The sequence below is a fragment of the Rhinichthys klamathensis genome, unplaced genomic scaffold (assembly GCF_029890125.1).
Source record: "Rhinichthys klamathensis goyatoka isolate OS25496 unplaced genomic scaffold, OSU_Roscu_1.1 h1tg000633l_1, whole genome shotgun sequence".
Classification (NCBI taxonomy): Eukaryota; Metazoa; Chordata; class Actinopteri; order Cypriniformes; family Leuciscidae; genus Rhinichthys; species Rhinichthys klamathensis.
The window spans coordinates 661789-682089 of record NW_026607079.1 but is presented as its reverse complement, the minus strand read 5'-3'; the positions used below and the strand labels follow the sequence as shown (position 1 = coordinate 682089).

Below are 20301 nucleotides of genomic sequence, written 5' to 3'. Positions count from 1 at the left end.
AGGGGTTAAGTAAACTATACTTAATTAAGTTAAGTGAAAGTAACATAAGAAATTAAGTAATTTTTATTTAGCTAATTAAAGGTTAAGTAATATCTATTTAATTTAATTTTTCTTTGTACAACATTTCACTCAAACAATATAACATTGGATTAGACTACACTTTTTAAGTATATGATTTACTCAGAAATGTTTAAGTAATCAATACATATAGTGTGTGTCACCATATCTTCATTGCTAAAGTTAAATGTGTGAACGCAGACCTCAATACTTCGTAGACAATACACAATGACAGTAACATTTGATGGATCGTTTTTGTATTTGAATGTGTCATTTTAAGTAGAAAATGAACTCCAAATGTCACAAAATGGCAGGTTACTAATCCTAACAACAAAAGCAATGATAAAATAGTGTAAATACATATGGAAAACAGTGAAAAATATACCTCATTCAATATTCATGGCCCAGTGCATGATGGGAACACCAGTATCAGAATTTTATAATGTTGATATTTACGCTTTCATTTCTACACGATTGAATTTACTTATTTAAAAAAAAAATCTTGCCTGAACTAACTTTTATAGTGTAAATTACATTGTTTTTTTCTGTAGTATTTACTTCACCACAAAAACATTTTTATCAGTGCAGGAGGTGGTCTGGGACACTTTCCAGATGAAACTGGACAAGTGTAAACGCATCTGATTGTTGAAACCACATATGTAAATTTTACTCCTCCCAAAAATGCTAAAAAATAAACGTGTGAGAGCGTGTTATAGGCTATATGTCATGTTATAGTCAGATATGACGACGCTACTGCGACACGCATTACGGCAGATGAGCATCTGAGCATCTCTTCATCAAGCCAAATCAAAGTGAAAGTAAGTCGCAGACGCTTAACACACAATCATCTTCATTAAAAGTAAAGAAACAAAATGATCTTACCAGTTCTGGTAACGCTCTCTCTTATTGCTGTCTTTGAGTTTGAAATTAGCTGATGATCAATACAACGCAGCTCATATCTGTTGCTTTCGGTGACGTGCACTCCATTAAATCTGAAGATCGTATTTATATCCGTTTCGCAAAAACACATTTATGTGACCAGGTGTAAATAGAATCGTTTTGATAAATCAGATCTGAGAAAACGCATGAAGTGGCCAGGTGTAAACAGCCCCTAAATATGACGTTAAGACACTGCAGATCACTGATTGGTCAGAGAGAATCGTCACTACCAGCGTCATAGGATTTGCAACACGAGACACTAAACCCGCTAGATTTAAATAGCCAGCAACAGCCAACCGCTGTATTATTTGTTCTGTATGTATTATAGGTATAATTTTTATTAAACGACTTGCTTGAAAAAATAACAAAATAAAACTTGAAAAAAAGAAATGTCTGAATCGCGGTGGCTGGTCAGTGGACGAGGAGCGGATCCAGCGAGAGCTCGATATTGCGATGGGGAATGAAAAAGGTTTTCAGCAACTTTAAAGGGATACTCCACTTTTTTTGGAAATAGGCTCATTTTACAACTCCCCCAGAGTTAAACTGTTGAGTTTTACCGTTTTTGAATCCATTCAGCCGATCTCCGGTTCTGGCGGTACCACTTTTAGCATAGCTTAGCATACATCATTGAGCACTGAAAAATAGGCTACCTTCCGTCAACACAACGGAACTATTTTCAGGCGCTGCGTCATATCATTACGCCTGCTGCTCTCATGGTACGGCAGTAAAGTGTCTTGATTATTACGCAGGAATGAGAGTATAGTTCCTAGCCATATCAGCCTAGAAAATCGCAACTTTACATTTTCCGTCGGTCTTAGTGCACGATGTAACTACAGAAGAGTCAAGTTTTAAATAGGAAAAACATCGAAACTCTTTGGCCATTTTTTTTTTTTTTTTTTAGAAATGCTAATGGTCTTGTCCACTCCAATGATGTATGCTAAGCTATGCTAAAAGTGGTACCGCCAGACCTGGAGATTGGCTGAATGGATTCAAAAACGGTAAAACTGTATGGTGGAGTATCCCTTTAAAGGGTTAGTTCACCCAAAAATGAAAATTAAGTCATTAATTACTCACCCCCATGCTGTACCAACCCCGTAAGACCTTCGTTCGTCTTCGGAACACAAATGAAGATATTTATGATTAAATCTGAGAGGTTTATCACTGCTACATGGGCTCCCTAAGGGAACGAAACTTGACGGCCCAGAGAGTCATTAAAGAAAATGAGACTTCAAGAGATTTCCACGACGCGCACGCGCGAGAACTTAACTGAAGTAGTGACTGAAGAAGGAGATGGCAATTCTCGCGCGTGCGCATCGTGGAAATCTCTTGAAGTCTCGTTTCAGGCCTACAAGGAAGAAAAGGAATAGTCGAATAAAGTCGTTATTTTTGTTTGTTTTTTGCGCACAAAAAGTATTCTCGTCGCTTGATAAACTTATAGTTGAGCCACTGTTGCGACATGGAATATTTAAACATTTTCTTTAATGACTCTCTGGGCCGTCAAGTTTCGTTACCTTAGGGAGCCCATGTAGCAGTGATAAACCTCTCAGATTTAATCATAAATATCTTCATTTGTGTTCCGAAGACGAACGAAGGTCTTACGGGGTTGGTACAGCATGGGGGTGAGTAATTAATGACTTAATTTTCATTTTTGGGTGAACTAACCCTTTAACGATCAATCTATAATCCCACCCACTTTGAAGCGGTACTAAACTGCAGAGGAAAAGCTAACTGAGACGCGCCGAGCCGTATAATGTAGTGGAAAAGCGCCATTAGACACTAATGCCTGGCTCACACTACAGGAGTTTTAGGCCGATTTATGCCCGATTTTCCCCTCCCGAGAATCGGAGAAAGAATCTTGTTGAGGACCTCGATCGGTCCAGGGATCGGGTTGTCGAGGCCCCCGCCTTCGACTGCTGCCCGATCCTCTCAGCACCGGCCCCTTACGGTCCCTCCTGTAGGTGGTGAGCCCACAGGAAGGCGGCCCCACGTCGCTCCTTCGGGCTGAGCCCGGCCGGACCCCGTCTCGTGAAAAGTCCTCTCCCCGCTCCCTCTCCTCCTCCCTCTTTCAACGGGAGCAGACTTTTCACGAGAGATGATATTACTGCGCCGAGTCGAAGTGCTCCCAAGCACTTGCTATGGTATTCTGCCATACAATATAGTTATCCATTTTACAAGCTTAGAAAAGCGCAACGTTTTATTTTGTGTCACCGTCCTAGGTCGAGTTACACAACTCGTGTAACTGTATTTAAATAGGGAAAACGTGGAGGTGTTTGTTTGCTTCTCTTCTGGGCACGTATTGAATGAACAGGGCTGAGATAAGATCTAACACAGTTTCGCCGCAAGACAGCGATGTAGTGCACGCACTGAGACGAGAGAGGTATGTATCAACTCGTCTTAGTTAAGGGAATAACATAGTTTAATATGAAAAACCAGTAGAGTATCCCTTTAAAAGGATGATTTTTTTTTTTTTAAGATTTCGCTTTCCTTGGTTACGGCAACCTTTTCACAAATATGACTTGATATGAAGGACAGATATTTTGTTTACATTCACCTTTCCGCTTCCGATCTGTTGCGTGAGATCACGTAAGGCGCTTCCTCTGGCATGAATCTTAATAACATTGTGTAGTGTGTGATGCGCCGCGATTTCTAAATCGGTTAGGATTTTAAAACTCCTGTAGTGTAAGCCAGGCATAACAGTGTTTGCAGAACTCACCCATGAACATAAAAGAGTGTGTAGAGTTGCCTGGGGTCAGTGAGACACGCCCGTGTGACTGACAGCACTCCAGAGGATCCCACAGTGAGCGGTTCGAGCGCGAAGTACCCGGAGTCCGTGAGCTGAGAGAAGAGGTGCTCCACACTGCGCCGGCAGCCCACGCACGGCACCGACTGAGCCAGAGCGCTGATGACCTCACGAGACATCACCATCAGCGCCATGTTCAGGTCCTGCTGCTTCAGCAAACTGTGATGCTGGCGGACAAACACAGGAGGGAAAGTGAAGCTTAATAATAATAATACTTTAGTTCATATAGCGCCTTTCAGAAAACTCAAGGTCGCTTTACAATAAAGTACAAATAAACAATACAAATAAACTGAGATGGATAACATAATAGATAGTGGTACATAAACATAGAAATCAAGGGAAACAAATACCGTATTTTCCGCATTATAAGGCGCACTTAAAAGCCTATAATTTTCTCAAAAAATGACAGTGCGCCTTATAATGCGGAGCGCCTTATATATGGATGGGGAACACACGTTCACCAAGACGGGGAGACAGCGCCGGGCGACTTACGCCACTATCTGCCAATGGATCGTGGATGCCTGGGCTGATATATATCAGTCTCAACTGTGATCCGAGCTTTCACGAAGGCAGGAATAATCTCTTTATTCAGCCGGTGTGGTGCCGAATTCTGACCCCCGCCAAATTATTACCCCCCTAGTATGGTAGGTTTAGGATTAGTTTTGGGGGAGGGTTTAGGATTAGGGGTGGGGTTAGGATTAGGCAATCAGGTACTGATTTCAACGAGGGGGGTAATAATTTGGCAGGCAGCCGAAATTCGGCACAACACCGGCTCACATACCCGTATTTACTTCCTGTTTTCGGCCGAAGTCCACAGTAGTTGATTGTCGAGTTCGCGCGCGCGATCAAACCTCCTCTGTGTGTTCAACATCTGATTCGGATGAACTATCCATTTGAGCTGATATTCCCAGAACACCACACAGCACCGCCATCGGCTGACAGCTGACAGTCTGAGTCTCCACTGTGGCTTAGTTACCAATGATCGCGCGCGCGCACTCGACAATCGCCTACTGTGGACTTCGACCGAAAACAGGAAGAAAATACGGGTATGTGAGCTGGCTTTATAAACATCATTTTTATTCATATCTTTCACATTTACTGCAGTCAGATTCACCGTGTTCACTCACATGGCTGTGCACCTGTAATGACACATTAAGGTTGTTAAGAGGCTAAAAGCAGGTTTAAAACTTGTCCCGTTTAAGTCAACAGGGTGCAAATTTTAAAAAGAGGATAACACGGTGTAGGCAACACCGGTTTTTGTCGTTGTTATCTGTTCTGACAGCACTCCAAATTTACAAAAAATGAGCTCAATGTTAAAATTGACCGGAGTTTTCCTTTAACGTTTGAACAACGTTACCATGGGAGTGAACGGAGTTGTCAGTAAGCTTAATAAAGTTTGACTTTATCTGACTGTTTTGTTGACATTTGTTGACATCTAGGCCTAGTGGATGCATAACGCAAACCCAGTCAAACGTTTGACTGCAGTATCTTATGCGCCTTATAATCCGGTGCGCCCTATATATGAAAAATGTTCTATGATAGGTCATTCATTGAAGGTGCGCCTTATAATCCGGTGCGCCGTATAGTGCGGAAAATACGGTAGCAAAAAGATATGTTTTAAGGTGGGTTTTAAGCTTGAAGCCTTAAAAGTCTGACTCTATTATTTTGTCATTTCTGTCAAGCTGGAAAAGTGATTCAATTTGTCCACACACAAATACACACTAGTTTGGGATCAGTAAGATTTGTAATGTTTTTAAAAGAAGTCTCTTCTGCTCACCAAGGCTGCATTTATTTGATTAAAAATACAACAAATAAACAGTAATACTGTTAAATATTATGACAATTTAATATAATTGTTTTCTATTTTAATATATTTTAAAATGTAATTTATTCCTGTGATCAAAGCTGAATTTTCAGCATCATTACTCCAGTCTTCAGTGTGTCACATGATCTTTCAGAAATCATTTTAAAATGATGATATGATGCTCAAAATACGTTTATTATTATTATTATCAATGTTGAAAACAGGATCTTTTTCAGGATCCTTTGATGAACAGTTTTTTTTTTTTTGCATCCTGACATTAATTTCTTGAAGCAGTAATGAAAATATTTTTATTAAAATCAACAAATTGAAAGCAGTACGACTTTTATTGTACTAAGAATAATGATTTTGTGTTGCATTACTGTAATGAGATTTGTGGTGTAGTTGCTTAATTGTCATGAACATTACTATTTTCATTTAATTACATTTTTATGTTACAGATTTGGTGTATGTTTACACAACAACAATGAACTAAAAATAGGAAGAAAAACCCCCTGGAAAAACGCTGTATTTAGCTGCCAGGTCATGTGTACGATGTCAAAAATTAACGTTTTTTTGTAGTTTACACAGAAACGATAACAGTATCGTTTTCAAAAACTTGCACTTCGAAAAGTTTGTGTTTTCAGGACCCAGGTTTTAAAGTGAAAACAGCGTTGTGGAAACGCGCCTTTAAATAAAATTAAAATGCATGTTCTAATTTCTTATTTTTGGTTTTAGGGTGAAATATGACCCAGACGTGTTCTTGAAAGGTTTTCAACAATGAGAAAACTGGAAAATGTCATTGTTTACCTCAATAAACTGCTTCATTTGTGAACTGTTGATCTGATAGCTGTCAAATTCCAGAACACTGTCAGGAAACTCCATCACCATCTACAAAAAATACAACATATATACAATCAAAATAACACAACACTTCCAAACATAATTCTGTCTGTGACTTCAGTTTGCATTCAGTAAGCATATATAAAGAAGAAACAAACACACTTGGTATTTAGTGGTACTTGCAAAGGCAAACCTCTAAAACTGGTTTAACCCTTTAGAACCGGCTGTGTCGTCGCCGACACATACCAGCAATCTGTATTCATTTTACCGTAACTCTTTGACCGTTTGCACTATCAAAAAAATTATTCAAATGAAATATACGGCGTATTCCGTCAGCAAATGACAGCAGCTTTCTGGCAGAGCGAGAAGGAAGGATTTGAACGGAGAGATACGAAGCGCGGCAGCTAAGAGTGTTTTGGATTGCATAAAATAATAGAAACCAACAAATACATGGTGAAATAAGTGGTAGACAGCAGAAGAGGGGATTGGGAAGATTTTTAATGAAACTTGGGAGGCGGATGGCCGTTACTCTTTCACGTATCTTAGCATGTGGTGTGTGCATGCGTATGTGTGCGTGCCTATGAATGCATGCGACGTGGGTGTATGAATAAAAGTGTCCTAAATGAAAACTGTGCAACCCAATGTCACAAAAAAGACTTTTATATATGTATTATAGTTCATTTTTCAACTTTAAAGTGTTAGTTTCTTTCGTTCGTGACTATAAATAAAAATTAGTAAATTTATTTCTTATTTTTGTCTATTTAAATTCTATTTACAAACTCACCACCACACACAATAATGGTCAATAACTGTAATGTGTTGACAGCTTGCACATGAAGATAGCACATTGTTTTAGAAATTTACAGTCAGAAAATCAAAATGTGAGAAAAACACCTATTTTAGCTTCAGGTTCAAAAGGGTTAATGGTATTAGCCACTGAAATACACCGATTAATCATGCACTATAAGACCAGGAACATATATTTTTGGTTTCATTTTCAATTCACATCAACTTTAAAGATAGTAAAATGCAAAGTTAAACCAATGAAATGATCTTACCGTGAGTGTGTCATCGATGTACAAGGGAATCTGGCGTGCAAGAAAAAGATACTCCTCTTCCCCGTCCCTGCAGACAGCCACCAGACGAGCCATGTCTCCGTCCAGATCGGCCTGTTAGTGAGAGGACAGAATCTCAGTTAGCAAACCCTAAGAATACCAGCAGAAACCAAAGCATTTTACACCATGTGTAATTTCATAAGTCGAGTATTTTCTGCTTAAAACTGCAGTGAACCTCAAAAACACGGTTTGAAATCGCTGGTGTTTGTGACGTCACAAACGACCTTGTAACCAATCAGATCAACGTGTGATCGTCAACCAGTGGATCTCTGAGCTGAGTGAGTGAGTGGAGGCGGGGCTTATTTGCATATTCATAGAACCACGCATACTAAATGAGGCAAGGGTGTAGAGTAATGCATAATGCCTGGTACAGACATTACAAATCAAACTGTACAACATGGATCTAATAAACTTTGGGTACGACATGTATGATGGTGACACCATTTGAATCATAGGCTATGACGCAAGCTAGTATAGAAGAATAAAACGTCATCAGCATGCGCTAGTGGTAAACGTGTGATGAATCGCACTTTGGCAATTGTTGTTTTTAAGTGTGCAGAAAAAAAGAGGAAGCGAAAGAAGAGATTATGGCTATGAAACGGTTATGATTACAGTTATGGCAATGAAAAAGAGGCCAACTTAGGCGAGCTTGAGGTAAGTCGTTTTAAGTTTTTAGCGTCATGTTGCCGCTAAAATGGTCAATAAACCATTTCATGTTGCATTTGTATTGGCTAGTCAGTAGTGATGTATGTCTCGAGACCGGTCTTGGTCTCGAGACCGGTCTCGAGACCACTTTTACGTGGTCTCGGTCTTGTCACGGCCTTGACGGTCTTTGGTCTCGGTCTTGTCTTGGTCTCGGACCTCCCGGTCTTGTCTAGGTCTCGCTGTCTCAGACCGACATAGTGGTCAGGGGATTGAGCAATACAATACTACAATATCCACGACGATATCCGCAACGTATTGAAGCGCGCGTCCGAGTGAAGACAGTGCGGTGCGCGCGAGCCACGCGAGAAAACACTGTATCCGCGCCACTGATCGCAGCGGCAACGAGCACTTTGATCACTTGATTTAAAAAACACATATCATGTACAGTTTTTGATATATTAATATTTAGTAAAACACATATCAGTGACATGATGGGTTTTACCTTCAGGAGATTTTGGGTAACTGCACAACTGACAGATGACTTTGAGCGCACCGCCAATGGTGTGTGTGTGTGTGTGTGTGTGTGTGTAACCATAGCGACAAAAACGACCAACTTTCGGATCCTGCACTTAAGCCTATAATTTCGTTTTTAAAAATATAATTATGTATTTAAAAGTTGCAGAATGGGTTCATTTGGAGACTTCAAAATCAGCAGAGATAGGCAGGCAAATGCAAAACAACATTTGACAAGTTATTGCTTAGCTTCAACACTAATGTTTTTTTCCCCTCCGGTCTCGACTTGGTCTCGGTCTTAGTCTCGACTTGGTCTTGGTCTCGACTTGGTCTGTCTTGGTCTTGGTCTTGGTCTTGTCTTGGTCTCGATACCATCTGGTCTTGGTAGTGTCTTGGTCTCGGTTTAGGCGGTCTCGACTACAAGTCTACTAGTCAGTAGACGTAGGTCGCAGCAGCAAACACACTGTGAGATGATCATGCTAAATTTATGAGGCTGTCATAAATTATCGCAGGCTATCCTTGGTCGCAAACCCGTGACAACGGCCGTCTTTGAACATCTCTCACTGTATACGACATATGATCACCTTTTAGGAGCCACGACCACAGAAATCACCATGATTGGTCATCTTTCATTTGGGACAGCCCAAAATTATACAATGTGTACCAGGCATAAGGCACCCAAAATTGGAAACACTCCAGTCATCTGATAATGTCTACCAGATTTCTTGGAGACGTGTGTGTAGACAGTCCACCTGGAAACGAAGCCAAACCCCCTCATGGAAGAGGAAAGCTGTCGTGTTTACAACTGTGATGATAATGAGCGACAAATAAACGCTGGATTTCCGAAAGTACGTGAAGGTCACGGCATAGACTCTTTAAAACACGTCCAAGAGTTTTACACAGCCGGCCTGTTATTGCAGCGACATCGACTTTACATTTCACACCCTAAAATGGCACTGAATAAAACTAACTGTGATTGGTTGCTTCAGATGTCAGTCAGAAGGCCTCTGGATGGTCCTTGGCCAATGAAAACTGCTACACGAATCTTTATAAATGATACCTTTGCATCATTTGACCAACCAAATGTTTTACAAATACAAGACTTTGTTTGTCATTTTTTCCCCCCTAATGCTCAACCTTATACTCTGATAGATAATATCCTAGGTCTTGACGTTTGTGTTAAAGACTCAAATTCAATTCATTTGCAGTCTTTCCCAATGGATAATTTGCATTACAGCTGGGAATTAGACATTAGTACAAAGAAACATGGGAGGCAGTTGTGGACACGGTTCACTTCTCATCTATTTGTGCAATATTGTAGTCAATTTCTAAAGTGCAAACACTGTGTGCCTTCCTAGCAGCCCTTGTAGCTTTGCTAGGGATTATTAGCTTACACACACACTATTATCTGTCTACAGAGGCTTAACACTTATTATACCCACCTCTACACTCCAGTCTAAAAGAGACACTGATGTACTTGTATCACATTCGCATATATTTGTATACAATTGCCAAATAAATGCAGGAACTCTTCAGAGGTGTAAGAGGTCAAGCCACATTACGACAATTAGCAGCTAAACAAACACCAAACCAGCATCTCAAAGCTCTGAAATATCAAAATACACATTTCAGATTATATTCATATAAAATAAGCTCGACTGCCTGTTGTCATAACAATTAGCTACACAAAAAGAGCTGTGATAATCGCACTCATGTTCCCTACGATGACACACATGCTAATTAGCCTGCTAGCCAACGAAATGCTCACACCTTAAACGAATCATTTATAAATATGTAATGCTGTAAATGTTGCAGGGACGGAAAGCGAGATAATGTTACAAAATAAACAGACATTTTAGTGTGTCGAACTCGCGTTAGCAGACGGCTAACCTGTGAAACTTTTCCAAGCTGATTAGCATGCTAGTGCTGTCAGTGCCTTGCCTGCGCGAGCTGCAACTTTAAACCCAAACAAAGCATGTTTCACTGCACGCTATACAATGCGCAAATGTACTTTTAGCATATTAGAAGACATTTGAATTCAGAAGTGTCCTGCCAAAGGTCTACTTTGACTGACGGACTGACAAACTCAACATTTATCCTCCCCGTAACGTCACTTTTCAGCCATTATTGCAGTTAAAACAGCGTCTAAATGCACAAATATCAAGCAGCAGTTTTCCTACCCACCTGTTTTCGATAGATGTTTTCTTTTTTGGGACAAAAACAAACAAGTGCGACAGAGGCGTATGTGGCAGGCGAATGTTCTCTGACCTTTGGCCCCCTGATACGTCAGAAAGTAGTTCCGGGCTTTGATTGACACATGGGTGGAGACTCTTCTTCTTCTTCTGTGGGTTTACTGGCGGGTTGCAAACCAACTAAAAGGAGATTATTGTGAGCATAATTTACATTTGGGTAGATATTATATGATATACCTTCATCTAAAACCACTTTTTCCTCATTCTTTTCTAATTGTGCATGCATCGCACATTAGTTGATATATTAATTAATTGGCTATGAAATGAAGACTACATGAAAATAAAAATATTTTGCATATGGTTTTATGACATTAATTTAGTTAAAAGAATTTGGGATATCAGCAAACATTAGTACTTTTGGTTTTAGGATTGCATTTGTTTAAATATTAATTATTTTAAAGACTGCATGACATATTTGTTTCAAATGGATCTTATAATTATTTTACAATAATGTTTATGTGTTTTTTATGACATAACTAAAAGTTTAATTAAAAGACTTTGGAATATTAGTAAACATGTTTCCTTATTCTTTTCTAATTATTATGCATGTTATTATGCAATTATGATCGCTGGACTACATTAAAGAATACATGAAAATAAACATATGTTGCATATAGTTTTATGACATAATATCAATTGAGTTAAAATAATTTGGAATATTAGCAAAGATAAGTATTTAAATATATATATATAATTAGTATACATGCAGGTTTTAATGATTGCATATTTGTTTAAATATTATGTAATTCAAAGTATGCATGACATTTTTGCTTAAAATTGATCTTATAATTATTTTAGTATACATCAGCATTTTTCCTAATTATTATGCATGCAACTTTACAACCTGATGATATTAAATAAAAGTCTACATGGAATATTTTAAATCCATTTATCATTCAGAAACTGTGATAAAAGAAATATTGGCCAATTACAGCATTTAAAAAGACAAAAATCAGAATCTAAATCTCTGATGTGATGTCCACGTTATTTGCCATGAAATCTTCCCATTTAGTACTTTAATATTTGATATATAATACAGATTACACATATAGTAACATCATATTTACAAATAAATAACCCATTCACTTTTATTTGCACTTTGCAAACAATTTAAACACAGCAGTTGAAACGAGAGATCCATTCAGAAGCCTAAAATTAAATAAAAAGGTCGGTGTTTACCAGAACTTAATGGTTATTTTTTTTATATGCAAAATGAATATGACCAAGCTGTTCATGAACATATACAAGAGCAAAACACTCACGCCTAAAGCATCACTGCTGTTCAGAGTGTCTATGAACACGTTGGTCAAACCCGTCATGACATTCGCCAGCAGGAAATATAACAACTGGTTCCGGTTAACAGACTGTATGAGGCATAATGCATCCATATTATTTCTCATTTTCTCAGACTTCCTAGTTTGATGTGGACACCACGATGCAGACACAAGTGAAAAATTAGAAATGACTTTAGAAAACAGTAACACTAAATCACCAATGCTTAAACAAGAGAGAAAGAACATGGCTTGCGCTACAGTCCAAACGCAGAAGGAAAGATTGGCCATTCTGCGTGAAACTGGCTCGATGCATCTCTGGCACACGTATAACGCCAAAAACAAGCCAACGCTAGTCAACAGAAGGTTACGGATCACTCGGACCCAGTCTTGAACTAAAGCTCTGCTTTGCATGAGGTAATGTCCGATCTGAACCCCAGCCATGTAGATGGCAATGTAACCCACGACTGAGAAGATCCCCTCTTTGTTTTCCTCCAGAAAGCCTGTGCGATTATCACCGCCAACGAGAAAGGACTTCAGACCTGTCGTTTCCAAGATAATCTGGTACGTTCCCCCAATGAACACAGCAAGAATCCCTGAGGAGTTTACCGGAAAGAGAGCCAGAAGTGCAGACGCCACCAGTCTGACGATGGCTAACGTGAAGAAAAAGTTCCAGTGAACTCCATACTCCGTCACATGTTCGTGATAGCCGGATGATTTAACGCTTGCAAGCCTCACGAACCCTAACAGGACCAAAGGCCAGACTGAAACACACTGTTTTAGCACATGACCGATCTTCGATCCGCGTATCTCCTTTCCTCTTGCTTCGGGACACACCAATGCATTGGCAATCACATACGCTCCCACACCGAAGTCCATCACTCCCGTTCCATACGTCTCTGTTTTCGCATAACGTCTCGGGAACACACTGAAATCGACAGCTAAGATGCTTATGGCGGTCTTCACGTTGACTAAAACGCGGAACACGGTTACAAACGGGACTTGGTTTGATTCTACTCGGCTTTTCACGAACTTGTCCATCGTATTGGAGAAGGAACCTCGCTTTGCGTTCTTGTACACGAGGTACAGGACGGTGAAGTCGACGACGGCAATGCCCACGATGACAAAGTGAAGGATGTCGCTTAATACGGTGCACGACAGGACCAAAGGCATTATTAGAGATGTGAAGTCCAACAGGAGATGGGATGCCCAGGAGAACGGGAGAATCCCTTTTCCCAGGTGGAAAACGATCAGGAAAAGACCTCGACTGAGGAAGCACAGCGGGGCTAAGAAGGATCCCAGAGAAACCTCCGTCAGGCTGGTGCCGTTCAGATTGCTGACAAACGCAACTTTCTCGTCTGGTGATGCCATTGCCTGTAAAAAGAAACACACATATTTTATTTAGTAGTGTATGCATACACTGCAGTTCAAAAGTTTGGGATTTTTTTTACGTTTTTAAAAGAAGTTTCTTATGCTCAACAAGGCTGCAAATTTAAAATAAAGTTTTCTATGTGAATATATTGTAATTTATTCCTGTGATCAAAGCTGAATTTTCAGTCTTCAGTGTCACATGATCCTTCAGAAATCACTCTAATATGATGATTTGCTGCTCATGAAATGATTATTATTATAATCAATGTTAAAAACAGTTTTTTTTCAGAATAGAAAGTTCAAAAGAACAGCATTTATCTGAAATAGAAAGCTTTTTTTTTTAATTATACACTACCGTTCAAAAGGGGGGGAAATAAAAGAAATCAATACTTTTATTCAGCATACAGTATATGCATTAAATTGATCAAAAGTGACAGTAAAGACATTTTTAATGTTACAAAAGATTCTATTTCAAATAAATGAAACAGAACTTTCTATATTAATCAAAGAATCCTAAAAAATTTAAATGTCCACAACTTTGTCAACATTGATAATAATAATAATAATGAATATTTTTTGAGTATCGAATCATCATATTAGAGTGATTTCTGAAGGATCATGTGACACCGAAAACTGGAGTAATGATGCTGAAAATTCAGCTTTGATCACAGGAATAAATTACACTTTAAAATATATTCAAATAGAAAGCAGATATTTTAAGTTGTAATAATTTTAATGTATCAAATAAATGCAGCCTTGGTGAGCAGAAGAGACTTATTTTAAAAACATTAAATATCTTACCCGTTCTCAAAAAATTTGAACGGCAGTGTATATTTAGTATATTATATATAAAATAATAATACATTTATGTTCATTGGCCAAAATGTTGTCTGATTCTTATGGTAGTAAAACGTATTAAGTTGTAAACCATGATGATGCTCTGCCAATCCTAAAATTGACCATGGTATTTTTGTTCTCAAGCATTTAAGCGCAAATAATTCCATTTAAGCGATTTAATCAAGAAACACACTTATTGAAGCTATTGTATTATATAAAATGTGACTTACCTCTTCCCGTGTGATGTGTAGTGAGACTAAACTACATAAAGCACATTAAAGCAGTGGTCTATCAGGATAAACCGGTTTTACACATTAAACAGGAACTCTTATTCATCATTACTGTACTTGTATCTTTCCATTAAATAGTAGAAATACACATTCCTCTAATAAATCGTTTATTTTTCATTCATAATCCTCAGTTTATAACAAAGTGTCGTCGCACATTGGCACTGAAATGTTTCTTTTCCGCGTTGGGCGTGGCTTACATGAAACGTCACTATATGGGCGGAGACTTTTCTTGAGTGACGTTACTGCGCGTGTCAGTGCCCGCCGGTGTGAGTCGCGCGCGAGAGGGAGTTTTGTCCTTCACTGAGGAATTTTCATGGCTGAAAAACATAAAATAACTCATAAAATATCCGCCTAATGGCAGAGATATGAACAAGTAAATACCTCTTTCTAAAGTTTACAGTCATGGCGAATGTCAAACAGAAGCTTTTATTCCGAAATAAAGACGTTTCGACGACCGTTACTAACAGCTCTGACGGGAGTTTGGAAAAACCTGGAAGACCAAATCGAGAGAAGGAAAAGGTACACTAACTTTATTATTCACTGCTCATTTAATACGTTCACCTCACTTTTTCTTTATGTATAACAAAGTTTAAGATGTATCATCAACTAATTTTTTTTAAATTAAACTGACAAACTGAACAGGAAAATACACGTTTTTCTGAAAGCAACCCTTTACAAAAAAAAAAAAAAAAAAAAAATCCTTGTGGTATCAAATATTAATAACATGGTTCTGAATTATTGGCACATGCCAAAAACCTGATATTACTATGCATGGTGCCATGTCCAAAAACATGGTAGTACAATGGTTCACATAAATATTCGTAGTTTTCTAATTTTCTCGTCACAATTATTATTATTTTTTTGTGACAAGAAGAAATGCACATACACACACACATACATATATGGGGAACACACAGATTTATATTCTGAAATGTCATTGTAAAAAATAATTAAGCTTATTATTCCTGTCCTAACAATACATAGCCTATTTTATTTTTAAAGGAAGTAATTAAAAAAAGTTAGGCCTAATAAATGTCACCCTAGACTAGTTTTCTATTGCGTTTAACAATAATTGTTGATAAAGTGATTTACTGTGATAATGATTATATGTAATCACTATATGAACCTTATTGTTTTTCCGGTGTTACCTCATTTGCATATTCATTGACCTGGCACGTGTTGTCATTGGCGGATTAAGCAGTGATGCAGTTAATCTGAAAAAGGCCATGCTTAGATTATTCATCAGGTCAGCCTAATCTGAGCATGCGCACAAAACTACCTATGCTCTCCTTTTTTGGCATAACTTTATATAAGATTAAGAAAAATACAATCTGTCCAGGAGACAAGTTGTTTGTGTTCATGTGCTTTGATATGTTAATTCTAGTCTAGTAAAGTTGCACTATTAAAGGTCACCCTCGGGTATTATGTCTAGTTTACTGTTAAGTGTGAATAGTGCAGATGGTTTGTTGTGCCATGCAGTGTTTCTCATGCCCACAGATACAGTCATCATCTCATTATTTCCGATCTATTATGATTCATAACTTCAGTGTTGGTGCCAGCCTGGGAGTTGAAACTGGATCATGTTAAAAATCTATGGGAATCTGTAATTGTTTTGTTAGATGTTTCTGAATTAATCTGTCATTAGTCTATATCTATGTGATCTCTGAGTCTGTACTTAACCAGGTAGTGTTGCTGTAGTTTACCTTGTTATTGGATTAGGAGCAGGCCTGTCCAGCAGACAGCGTGTACTGTGTATAATTAGCTTGTCTTCTTCAGCCTGTCCTGACCCTTCTCAACACATGCTGTCATTAAACATGTGGATTCGCAGCAGAATCAGAGGAAGGACGTGCAATTGAATTTATTACACCATTTATACCCGATATTTATAATTTTCTTGATGAATTCCAGGCTTGTTGTTTTGGATAAGGTTTTTTTTTTGGCTCTGTTGTCGCTCGTTAGGAACATTTGCCTGCAAGCGTCTTTCAAGAGAGGAATAGTACAAGCAATTAGTCAGATCTCAAAGATGTGAGAAATATGATTAATACAAATATACTGAAACTAGGGATGCACCGATATGAAAATTTTGGCCGATACTAATAACTGATAATTCTTTTGAAAGCTGATAACCCATATATTGTCCGATAAATCTCTAAATCCAAATTTTTACATAATTTTTGAGAGCCTGATTACAAAAACTAAAGTCTCCTCCTCATTAAAAACCATGTCTCAAGCACACAATTATAATGATATTCTCATTATAGTTTTATGTAGCCGATATGACAGACTTGCACTGAACTGTATTTTCCTTTTTTGAAGTGATTCTGATCATATCTCAAGCAATTCGAAACCATCATGTTGAACAGTGCGCATCTGAAGTCTCTCAGCTGACGGAAATATAATCCATTATTTATTGGCTTTAATATATCGGACAAATTTTCTTATCGGGCCGATAAATATAGCATTAAAAATGAACATCAGTCGATATACTGATATGGTGGCACTGGCCGATATATTGTGCATCCCTAACTGAAAGTTTTATAGGTTGTTGCAGATAAATATGGCTCTTTCCTTTGATGTCATGCATAAACTCAGCTGACATAAATATGCCATAGGGTTGGGTAAAAAATATTGATTTTGTCGATATTAATCGATTCTCATTTTTACGAACCGATATCGATTCTTAAATCTCAAGAATCGATTAGTCATCCTGTTTTCATTTGATGAATGAATGGAACATTGTAGCGCGCATCCCATCCAATAAATCGCAATAATCTTTGTGCTTTGTTACTATTGATACTAAATAAAGTCTCAAATTTCAAATTACGTCCATTTTCTTACGAAATTCAAAAACAGAAATAGCGTTTTGGTGCTGTGGCGTGAGATCGCTCTGGCTCAGCTCAGCTCAAGAGAAGCACATGATCTCCTCTTCCGCCTTAATAATACCAGTTACAGCGCGAAATAAACATGAATGAACTTCTGAAAGTGTGTTAAAAGATAGAGTACAGCTTATCGAAATCCGTATCATGTCACATGGAATCGCTCAATCGGTGTTTCAACCGTGGAAAGACGTCAGTAAAACAACTTGTAAATCGAATCGGAATCGAATCGAATTGCAAGCTTGTGAATCGAAATCGAATCGAATTGTGAAATTTGTGTCAATACCCAGCCCTAATATGCCACCATATCGGTATCGGCCGATATTTTAATTTTTTAATGTTATTGTTATCGGCCCGATAAGAAAATATGGCCGATATATTAAAGCCGATAAATAATTATTTCCTTCAGCTGAGACGCTTCAAATGCGCACTGTTCAACATGATGGTTTTGAATTGCTTGAAATATGATTGGAATCACTTCAATAAAGGAAAATACAGTTCAGTGCAAGTCTGTCATATCGGCTACATAAAATTACAATGAGAACATTATAATTGTTTGCTTGGGAAATGGATTTTAATGGTGAGATTTTTGTTTTTGTAATCAGGCTCTCAAAAAAAATTTTATTTACAAATTTTGCTTTAGATTTATCGGCCAATATATCGGTTATCGGCTTTCAAATATAAAGAATTATCGGTTACCGGTAAAATGTTCAAATCTGTGCGGTGTGCATCCCTAATTACATTTGTATTTTAATGTTGTGCAAAACCGCATCAGGGCTTGTACATATGAAACGTTTCTAAATGTGATTGCCTGCTGCATCAGTACAGTCAGTAAGTGGAACTCGTTCTTTTTGAATGCATGCTCTGAGCAGATTTATTTGCATTATGCAGGTAAATGGACTGACAGAAAAAGCCCAGGGCCTCGGGAAACCTCTCAATGATTCACTGGAAGTGGACATCAGAGACTTCCTCATCAATGAAGCTGAACTTCACACGTACGATGACCTCACTAAAGTCAACCCGGTCACCCCTTCTACAGGTACAGTGTGTGTTCAAAAGCAATTCAGATGATATTCTTTCCGCATTTTGATCGCCTGATTTCAGTTTTAGCATTTGAAATCCTAGGTTGGAGCTTGAAATCTGATTCATAATATCAACCATAGAGCTGCACAATTAATCGGTAAAAGTCAAAGATCAAAATCTCGCTTCAATCACCCACTGGTTGACGATCACACGTTGATCTGATTGGTTACAAGGTCGTTTGGGACGTCAGAAACACCAGCGATTTCAAACCGTGTTTTTGAGACTGTCTTTGGTTCACTGCAGTTTTCAGCAGAAAATACTCAGCAATGCTGTCGACTTATGAACTTACACATGGTGTGTCTTAAAGCATATTAAAAACACCACATGTATATAAGCAACATTAAAAGCTTGATTTTCACCACAGGGGGACTTTAACAAAATAATACAAGTAACATGAATAAGTATTTTACCTTTTTACAGTGCTGAAATGTCTGCAGGCCAGGTACAGCGCGAAGGTTTTCTACACACATGCCGGCTGTACGCTGATCGCCCTAAACCCCTTCCAACCCATCCCTCACCTGTACTCTCTGGATGTGATGAGGGAGTATCACTCCGCCCCTCAGCCTCAGGTAAACACGCATGAGGACATGAACAAGTCTATCAGTACATCTCAAACATTAAAATGTAGAAGTTACAAATACTTTGCTCGCCATAAATACCATGAGTTTATATGGTCATGTGTAGGGCTGGGTGGTTTGATGCTATGTTAAAGGTGCAGTAAACGATTTCTGTTGAAAGTGGATCGGACCGAGCAACACAACACACTTGTAGCCACTCTGATACAGATTTGAAGAAAGACTGTAGAAAGAGAGATGGCTGAGAGACATTACAAAAGAGAAAAGCTCTGAGGAATATCACTAGACATAGCCTTTATCACTGTATAGAATACTATGAAATACACTAGGGCTGTAGTCAACCAAAGAAATCCTTAGTCGACCAAAGTCCTGTCCTGCGCAACGATTAGTCGACTAAAAAAAAAAAAAAAAGACACGATGTTTTGATTGACCATTTTTTAACAATTGTCATAGCATTTATAAAACAACAACGAAAAAACATCAAAAATACATAAAACTATAATAATAATACAATTCTTTTAAAATTAAGTGATTTTTTTTTAACTGCAAAGTTAGGAGCTCTGTCCTAGGTCTATAGTAGGCTAACAGTCACAATCGCGCACCTGACCACACCACACGCTACACAAAATATAACTGCTATCTGCCACAATGAAAAATCCTAACAAAAGCTCTCGTTTACAGGCTGTAGCCTATATTCTTCTTTACTTGTCTTTTAAAGCTATGGGTTAACTTTTGTCCAGCCGATCTAGGAGTTTTAAAACAAACAGACAAAAAAACCCAAAGAGCCTAAAAAACAATCCTATTATAATAATAATAGGCTGTATTGTAGGACCGCATATAGGTTTATTTTCGTTTTGTTACATTATTTAGGCTATTTTCAAATGCATCAAGTGTACAAATAAAAACAAAAACATATCAAGAAAACACAATCTATTGAGTCAGCATGATAAAGCCGTTAAAGGGACTGCTCACGTCTTTTGCGCGCTCAAGTTCGATTTCAAATGTAGGCGCGCGGTGTGCGCGCTCATGATGG

General features: G+C 38.2%; 3 protein-coding genes across 5 annotated transcripts in view; 1 reads left to right on the top strand and 2 right to left on the bottom strand.

The window, feature by feature from the left end:
• The window catches only part of ggnbp2 (gametogenetin binding protein 2), a 42222-nt gene extending 31168 nt beyond the window's left edge, over nt 1-11054 (bottom strand). For all 3 annotated transcript variants that reach the window (XM_056241172.1, XM_056241173.1, XM_056241174.1), the window contains exons 1-4: nt 10898-11054; nt 7499-7609; nt 6408-6488; nt 3710-3963 (exon numbers count right to left, since the gene is read on the bottom strand). In XM_056241172.1, the coding sequence (XP_056097147.1) occupies nt 3710-3963; nt 6408-6488; nt 7499-7591 (428 nt within the window). In that variant the 5' untranslated portion in view covers nt 7592-7609; nt 10898-11054. The remainder of the gene's footprint in view (nt 1-3709; nt 3964-6407; nt 6489-7498; nt 7610-10897) is intronic.
• Nucleotides 11055-12139: 1085 nt separating this feature from the next.
• pigw (phosphatidylinositol glycan anchor biosynthesis, class W) lies at nt 12140-15104 on the bottom strand. The gene is made up of 2 exons (XM_056241195.1): nt 14675-15104; nt 12140-13610 (listed from the first exon to the last, which is right to left on the bottom strand). Exon 2 carries the CDS (start codon nt 13605-13607, stop codon nt 12141-12143), a length of 1467 nt encoding a protein of 488 aa, XP_056097170.1. The 5' UTR covers nt 13608-13610; nt 14675-15104; the 3' UTR covers nt 12140.
• Nucleotides 15105-15115: 11 nt separating this feature from the next.
• LOC130076197 (unconventional myosin-XIX) overlaps nt 15116-20301 on the top strand; it is a 53392-nt gene continuing 48206 nt past the window's right edge. Inside the window, exons 1-3 of the mRNA XM_056241190.1 lie at nt 15116-15253; nt 18502-18649; nt 19114-19262. Of these exons, the coding sequence (XP_056097165.1) occupies nt 15137-15253; nt 18502-18649; nt 19114-19262 (414 nt within the window). The 5' untranslated portion in view covers nt 15116-15136. The remainder of the gene's footprint in view (nt 15254-18501; nt 18650-19113; nt 19263-20301) is intronic.

What these genes read in the sequence shown, in the direction of transcription:
- pigw (XM_056241195.1), bottom strand. Translation starts at nt 13,607, where the DNA reads ATGGCATCACCAGACGAGAAAGTTGCGTTTGTCAGCAATCTGAACGGC.